This window comes from Numenius arquata, chromosome 2 (assembly GCF_964106895.1).
Source record: "Numenius arquata chromosome 2, bNumArq3.hap1.1, whole genome shotgun sequence".
NCBI lineage: Eukaryota > Metazoa > Chordata > Aves > Charadriiformes > Scolopacidae > Numenius > Numenius arquata.
The window spans coordinates 6,094,389-6,102,703 of NC_133577.1; the positions used below are offsets into that span (position 1 = coordinate 6,094,389).

At 44.1% G+C, this 8,315-nt stretch overlaps 1 protein-coding gene across 1 annotated transcript; it reads left to right on the top strand.

The window, feature by feature from the left end:
• The first annotated feature begins 917 nt into the window (after positions 1–917).
• Positions 918–7,584, top strand: SMIM28 (small integral membrane protein 28). The gene is made up of 2 exons (XM_074144401.1): positions 918–1,028; positions 7,186–7,584. The coding sequence occupies exons 1-2, from the start codon at positions 918–920 to the stop codon at positions 7,582–7,584; spliced, it is 510 nt and encodes a 169-aa protein (XP_074000502.1).
• Positions 7,585–8,315: the final 731 nt, after the last annotated feature.

Below are 8,315 nucleotides of genomic sequence, written 5' to 3' on the forward strand. Positions count from 1 at the left end.
GAGGTTAACATACATCACTGACATTATTTTTATTATTTTTTTCTTTGTTGGATAAACAGCACAAAGGCTTCCCGCTGGAAACAACTGCCATTTAACAAGGTGTATCCTAGAAAGCTGTAAACGACTCCTCATTTAACTGAACTGGCAACTCGGTATTCCTGAAAGCCATCGTTTACTCTCGGTGACCAAAGCTTTCCTGGCAGAGCCCTCTCTCTGGATTTATCATTAACATCTACATCCTAACGCCGCTAAATAATTCAGCGCAGCATTTAGCCTTGCGTCCTTGCTTCTCTACCCAGAAACCGCCCCCACTATTTACTGTACGTTCCAGCAACAGGGAGGAAAAAAAAACCTGCCTGGGTCGCCCTTCCTCCTCGCGCTGTGTAACCCAGGGGCAACCCCAGCTCCCGACACGCAAGCGCGGGTCTTATTTACTGTATTTTGTTGGGAAAAGTGTTTATTTATTAGGTGCCTAAATACGGAGGGTTATTTATCCACACGGAGTCATGACCATGTGGGCTCAGATTCGCGTGCAAATTCCCCTTTTAATAATCCTAATGCAGGGAGCGCTCCAATCACAGCGCTATCAGTCCCGGCTCCCTGGTACCTGATGCCAGCTTTGCTGGTAATGTAGGCCACGGAAGCAAATCCAGAGAGATTGAGTTGGAAGTGGAGGGCGGCTCTGAGATCTGTTTGCTTCCCGAGGAGTAAGGGAGGGAGAGAGGGAGGGAGGGAAGGAGGGAGGGAGGGGATGTCTAACTTCTTTTTTTCTTTTCCACTCTAAACGGGCTATGGTTTAAAGAGGGATCATTAGCCCGAGAGCATCCCAGCTGGGTGGAGGCCGGGAGGCGGGGACGCAGTGGCGGGCGGCGAAGCGAGGTGGAGGCAGGAAGGCAGAAGACCAGATTAATGACAGCATGAGGTGGCTCTTGGGCAGCAGCTGGAGAAAATTTGGACACGCCGACAGGGGAAACTACGACTGGCTCAACAGTGAACCGGGGGGGCCGCTGCTGGAAACGGAGCTTCAGGTCTGTACCCCCCCGTTCATCCCTGTGGCGCATCCTTTGACTTCGTGCGTACATGTGTGTGTGTGTGTGTGTGTGTGTGTTCATCTGTGTAACGCCTCGGTGTGTAGCACAGAGTAAATACCTGGGTCTCGGGACGTATCAAAGCAGCACTGCTCCGTTACCTAGAGTCAGAGCATTTATTTAATGCTGTTAAGTTGTTTTAAACACATTTGTGGGGAAAGAAAAACATTAGATGGAAAAGCCTCGCCGGAGTGGCAGGTAAAGAAGTTTTAATTATTTCTTCTAAGCATAATGCCTTCTGCTATTCCTTGATTTCCTTTTCTTTTAACTGCACATTTACGCTTTGGATCCGGTCCCGTGAAGCCTTTCCACAGATGTTAAGAGTCAGTGGCAGCCAGCAATGAACTCTTGTTCCCTAAGCTGCGCACTGATTACTTCTGCGGGAGAGGATCACACACAGGCAAGTGGGGGAGGGAAGTAGCCCTGGGAGATAAAAAAAACCCACAGCCTGCCCTTTCTGGCTCTATCTGGGATACAGGGAAAGGGCTTCTTTGCTCAGAAGTAATAATTTAAGGTGCACATATATCCCCCCCAGTAAGTGTCTGAGTCAAGTAGCATTAGCAAATGAACTGGCCGCGCTACTGAGCTGAGATACCAAGTGTGCTGTTGTGAAATAAAAGGGGATAGGAATGGGGGTGGGTGGGGGGTGCCAAAACAGGAGAAAAAGTAGTTTTTAAGTGCTTCTAAAATTTTAACAAAGCTTGCCTCATTGGTAACATTGCCCGAGTTCAAATTGCAATGTCTTCACACCTGGAGACTGGTTTTGTCCGACAGCCAGAAACAAACAGCATCACCAGAGTCACAGTCTAACAAGTATTGGAAAATTCAGTGTAAACCTAGGCTCACTTTAAAATTATGTCTCATTATTAATGTATACAAAAACACATCAAAATGTTTTTCTATTTGCCAGAGTTATACGGTTTTTGCTTTTTACAAGCAATAATGAATCAGCTCTAAGAAACAGGACGGAGCTTGGAAAAGCACCTATATGTGGACCACAGCCTAATGACTCCAAAGCAGACTTTGTTCCAAATCCACTTAAAACATTTCAGAAGTATCAGTTTCCTGATTGAAATTCAAAAGATATTATTATAAATACGGGCTATATGAATAAAAATAATTCTAATAAAGTTCTAAGTACCCTAGCAAAGCATTAACAACATAATAAATCCTAGTACCTATCAAACAATCACTTCAATGGGAATTTAAGTAAGAAAAATCAAAGTTTATTTTGCTATCCTTACACAAAAGCTTTCTTTAAACTCATGTTTGGCCTTATTAGGCCAAATACATTCCCTTCAAAGCCAGGTACTGGGCTTCTTTTGTCTACACAGAGAGTTCAATTCCAAAGCCATTCCATGACTCATCGTGGAAACGCCACACAACTGGGCTGCGCTCTGCATTTCATTCCTCTACCAACAGGCACGAGTCGAAGCTCATCTGAACTGATATGGGTCACGTAATCTTTAAGCTGGCAACTGGACATGCTCAGCATGTTGAAAAAAAAAAAAATAAAATAAAATAAAATGAATAATGTAGACAGACAGATTACTAATGAAAAGCTTTACTACTGCTAGTCTGTGCTCAGTGTGTTGGAAAACCGACCGTCTGCTTCAGTCCCTCCAAAGATATAAATGAAGAGAATAAACATGAGCCTCCAACAGCCACACCATCCGACTAAAAACATCACTTCTGGGAAAATAGAGGCCTTTCTAGAAACATAATCCCTTCTACCCCCATGCCCTTTTCTGCCTTTCTCTTTATAAAGGCTATTTTCCCTGTATTTATGTGCCTGTAGCTTATTTCATGTTGGAAGTCGGGAGTCTTATTTTTGTCAATTAAAACCCGACAATAGCAGTTTGGGATGGCACAGGCAGGGCACGCCAACCGCCAGTGAACCAGTCAATAAAACACTACCAATAATTCCCTCAGTCGCTTCATAAGCTTGGTTTGGAAATTCCAGATGTAAAAATCCAGAGGATTTTATTTTATATATGTTCTGAAGTTGGTTTATTTGCTTACACTTCCATTTCAGTTACTGAAAATTCAGTTTTATTTGTAGACCATTTAATTTTCCACTTCTGGCAGTTATTTCCGATACCTGTACACACTGGTTCCTTTTCTCATTTTAGAGCCTCAGTGGAAGAAGTTAGTTTTAGTTTTAGTTCAGAACTTTAGTTCTAGTTCAAAAACTTTAGTTTTAGTTCAAAACTTCAGAGCAATTTTTTTTTTTTTTTTCTAAGTGACCTTTGTTTCATTTTATTAAAATTATTTCTGGGGTTTGTATAATCTGGGTTTTTATGCCTATAAGATTTTGCCAAGTCCTAATGTCAAGATCTTTGTAACATCCTTCAGTAGCCCCTTAGCCACTCATCCCAGAAACGGGCACAAAACCACCCCAGAAAAATAAAGCCTAATACTGCTCAATTCTCTCCCAATACTTCCGATATATATCTGGATGTACCTACAAGAAGTTAATCAGCTTTTTTGAACTACATATTAATGTAAAATCAGTCCATATAAAATGTCTGGCAGGAGGCAGTATCGTAACCACCTGTGTCATTTTTGCCCAGATCCCTTAGTGTAATAAAGTACTAATAAAGGCTCAAGGCACCGCTCTTTCACCTTCAGAGACCGCAACACGGATGCAGAATTCCTGCAGACCAGACCCAGGGATCTCAACCCAGGCACTCAGAGTGAGGTATAACTAACAAATAACCCACCGCAAACCCCTCAGCTGAACCATCTTGTCCCCCCCATGAGAATTCAGCAGCAGAGACGGGAATGCAGCTCCCCAGAAGAGCATTCACTGTCCCCAACCAGCAAACTCTCTCTTCCCCCAGTCTCCCGACTCAGTCACTACGTCCTCTACGTATCCTGCACCACATTACCCTGAGGTGCCGTCATCTTCTGCCTTAAGCAACCTATCACAGCCCTAGAGTAGGCGCCTTGTAAACAATAACGCCATTAAAAATGATGCGTATCATGGATCAAATTCAAGATTCACAGATTTACGAAACACTGGCATTTATTCAGTCTTGAGGGGCTTGGATGTGCAACTTTAGAAGCAATGTTATAGGTTACTCTTGAAGGGCTTTTTTTTTTTTTTTAAAAAAAAAAGGGAAGTTTTCAGCCCAGTAACCATGCTGACACCCAAAGGAATCTAGGTTGTCCTTTCATACCTGCTTCACAGACTGTGGCCATCTGAGCTAGCTCATACTACAAATAGTTTCTTTTCTTCCATTTTCTTACCATTAAATGCAAATTGGACCCTCCAACAACAATATATTTTACATATTTCTTTACAAGACTCAAGACTGCTAGGTTCTCGTTGAGCCTTTGGAGCAAAGTATTCCCCTGAGACCCAAGACCATTTGTTAATTCCTTCCCTCAAGCTTGATCTCTCCTTCCCCTGCTGCCCAGTTCATCACTAGCCCTTTCCCTTTCCTTCCTCTGCAAAGAGAATGGGGCTGGTGCAGTGAGAGAGGAGCCCCACCATTCTCAAAATAGCTTTTACTAGTCTCACATAGGAATCATAGATTCATAGATTGGTCCAGGCCAGAAGGGACCTCCAAAGGTCATCTAGTCCGACCTCCCCACAGTCAGCAGGGACACTCCCAACTAGACCAGGTTGCCCAGGGCCTCATCGAGCTTCACCTTGAATATCTCAAGGGAAGGGGCCTCAACCACCTCCCTGGGCAACCTGTTCCAGTGTTCCACCACCCTCATGGTAAAGAACTTTTTCCTAATATCCAATCTAAATCTCCCCTTCTCCAACTTAAAACCATTGCTCCTCGTCCTGTCACTGCAGGCCTTTGTAAACAGACCCTCCCCAGCCTTCCTGTAGTCTTCGTAGTAGAGGTGCTGCAGCCCCCCTGATCATCTTCATGGTCCTCCGCTGGACCCATTCCAACAGGTCCATGTCCTTCCTGTGCTGAGGACTCCAGAGCTGGACAGAGTACTCCAGGTGGGGTCTCGCCAGAGCGGAGTAGAGGGGTAGAATCAAAATGCTGGCAATCTCACCCTCTCTCCTCACAACCACCCACCAGAGTGCACAACTCGCAGACACAAAGAAAACCACTTCAAACCAACTGAAAGCCAGTTCCCTACAAACTAAACCCAGAACTTACACTTGGATCACAAAAATGATCCATGATCTTCACCGACCACGAGTAACACTGCCCAATATAAGCTCAGCTCTTCTAAATATTTATTATAAAAGTATTGTAACATAACAGTATCAGCGAGTCTCAATATATACAGTGCACAAACATAATACTGAAAGCTTTTTCTCATTTTTCCTGTGAAGTGTTTTATGCACTTCACAAGACACAATAATAAAGAGGTAACAAACATTTTTAAGAAAACCCCCTCATTTTTGAAAGATGATTTAACGCCTGCATTAGAATAATAGCTGAACAGCTTCTTCCAACTCTGCTGTTTCCTGCAGCTCATTTAATGATCAGGTAAGACAACAGCTTGTACTGCCAGAAACTCTTTAATAAGAAATGATCGGTAAATACGAGATAATTCTTTAGTAGGCATTTTTGTGGTAAGAGACAGCTGAAGGGAAAAAAATAAAGCTTAATAGCTAATCCTCAATAGTTTCAATGTATTTTAAAATTACTTTAATGGCTTCAGCCTCAGACAAAAAATAAAAGCAGAAGTCTTCCCTACATTATTTGTTAGAAGCCAAAACCTTTTCTTAGGCATGACCACATACTAAGAATTGCATAATAGCACAAAGAATTGGAGAGGTAACAAGTGCCTGGTAGATAATCAGTTGACCGTAAGTTACAGTGCGATCTTGTAGCTAAAAGAGTGACTGTGATTCTTGGAAGAATAATAAGCAGAGAAAGTTATTGTAGACTAAGGAGGGGGCGCTGGAGTTACTGGCCCTTTCCACAAAGCCATTACCTCCAGCAGCCCATTTGCATCCCTCCTTCCAAATGCTTTGAGGAGAGAACCACTCGAGTTCTCCTGGCTTAAAAAGCCGCCTTTGTTCAGAATAAAGGAAATCTAATCCATTGACCTGTTTAGTCTCACTATGAAAATGTGAAAAAGCCACCTGATTACAGTCCGTAAGTACTTACAAAAGGGGCGAGTTGATAATAAACAACATTTTAGGGTTTGGGTTTTAACTCAGAGTTTAGCCTAGTGGGGGGGGAGAATCAGTTATTAGAAGCTAGAGCTGGATAAAGTCAGACGGGAAATAAGACCTATTAAATTTTACAAGTGAAGCTAATAAAACAGAAGAGCACAAATGTTAATTTAAAAAAAAATACATATCTTTTAACTCCTGTTAACGCTGCAGTGCAATTCAAAAGCTGTGGGACAGAGGCTTGTTGTGCTACATTTTGCGGGAGATTATGCTGACCGAATCCTCACAGCTGCTATTACTCTCACACCACAAGTTCCACGATTTTAAGCAGGGAAAGTGATTCTTGGATAGCTGGCAGAAGAGGCTCAAGAAAGAGCCCCAGTCCAGGCTGTCCTGACACTCCATGTTTTATTTGGGGCTGGCCTGTAAGGGTAGAACAGCCCAAAGAACAGGTATTGTAGGCAGCAGGTCCTGAGAAAGGGATAGTTGTCGTAATATTTGTTCTTTATAGTACACAGTCCAGTTTTCCAAATAGGAGGAAACAACACTAGATGGTGGATCACCAACCCTATTCCTCTGCAATTCAGTGTTCTCCCAAGTTTTAAAAGCTTAGCCAATCTCTCGCAAAGAGGACTGGTCCCAGTGAGTAATCCAAGAGCAATAAAATCTTATACGGAAATACATACAGTTCCAGGTTGTCATTTTTTTCCACCCATGGAGATAGTGTTTCCTAGAAACCCACCTCTCTTCACAACTTCTCCATTCCTTTGGTCTCTAGTTGACAAAGTATTTTGTTTTAATGGACCAGCAGATAGAATGTGACAACTCACGAGCCTGCAAAACGTACTGCTCGAGTCCCACTAACGCAGACAGAAAGCACCTTGGAAAAGCAGCAGCGAGGTGATAGCAGGGGAAGGTGGAGAAGGTGTATTTTCTCTTCGATTAAAGAGGTCTCCAGGAACCCAGCAGGCTTTAATTTATTTGCTTTAATTACAGAGCAGACAACAGCCAAGTTCAACCAAAGACGACATAGAACCTTTTCTGTGCATCATATTGCCTGCCACCATGATGCTCTTCCTGGCATTCCTGCTGCTCTTCCTCTACCGCCGCTGCCAGCGCCCCACTCCGCAGGGTCAGATCTTCAGCATCGACCTCCCCGAGGCCCTGCCCGAGCACGACGTGTCCAATTTCCTTTCCGTCCTGCCCTGGAACAGCGAACAGAGTTTCCACTACTCCACGCTGCTCCCTGACGCCACCTTCCTCACTGTGTGTTTGCCTCCGTCCTACGAGGAGGCCACCATGAAGACTTCCATGGACGAAGCTCACATTGAGCTCTCTCCAGACCCAGTGCCTCCTTACGAAGAGAGCACGCTGCAGCCCAGCGGCGCCAAATAAACTTCCTACGGAAGCACCCGAGCTGAAGCACACAGCCCCTTCAAGGCACAATCGTGGAACTGCTATGGCCTTTTAAAAGTAGCAACAAGATTCCCAACGAGGCGCCAAACCAACGAATTAACGAAGGAAGAAACTTGGGAGTATCAGGGAATGACTCTCCCTTCGCCTCATCCTAGGATGCTCCACCTTCCACTTGTGGGAAGCGTAAACACACGGCGTAGCACCAAATCCATCCCGTGGTGATGCGGGCATCCCAGTTAACAAAGCACGTCATGCAAGGATTAAACTTAAGGACAGGTGGGAATCCGTCTCTCTGCAACCCCTCAGCTACAAGGAAACATGGATTATGCCACAGATTCACCTGTCACAAAAAGGGCTTTTAGCACGTACCTATTCCAGTTTGGCTTTTTCTTTTTTTATGTGTTTATCTTTAATTGAGTTTCTGACAAGCTGATTTACTCAACCTGTGTGTGTGTGTGTGTGTGTGTGTGTGTGTGTCAACAGCTCTCAGGAAAGTAAGTAAATATACAACCTCTACAAAAACTTCCAGCGACTGTCCCAAGGGTTCAAAAACATGCACAGTGGATACAGGCTGCCTTTTATCACAACTGAACAACGAGGACAACCAGAGGAGACCTGATCCTTCTGGGTGAGGAAGACTCCAGGAGCACCACGCAAGAGCAAGCTACCTGCCAAGGACCGCAAGGTTCCAACAATCCAGACTAATGGCT

Excerpts from the sequence above, each read along its gene's own strand:
- SMIM28 (XM_074144401.1), top strand. The coding sequence starts at position 918 with ATGAGGTGGCTCTTGGGCAGCAGCTGGAGAAAATTTGGACACGCCGAC. Across the intron at positions 1,029-7,185 it reads TGCTGGAAACGGAGCTTCAG|AGCAGACAACAGCCAAGTTC; the intron begins GTCTGTACCCCC and ends CTTTAATTACAG.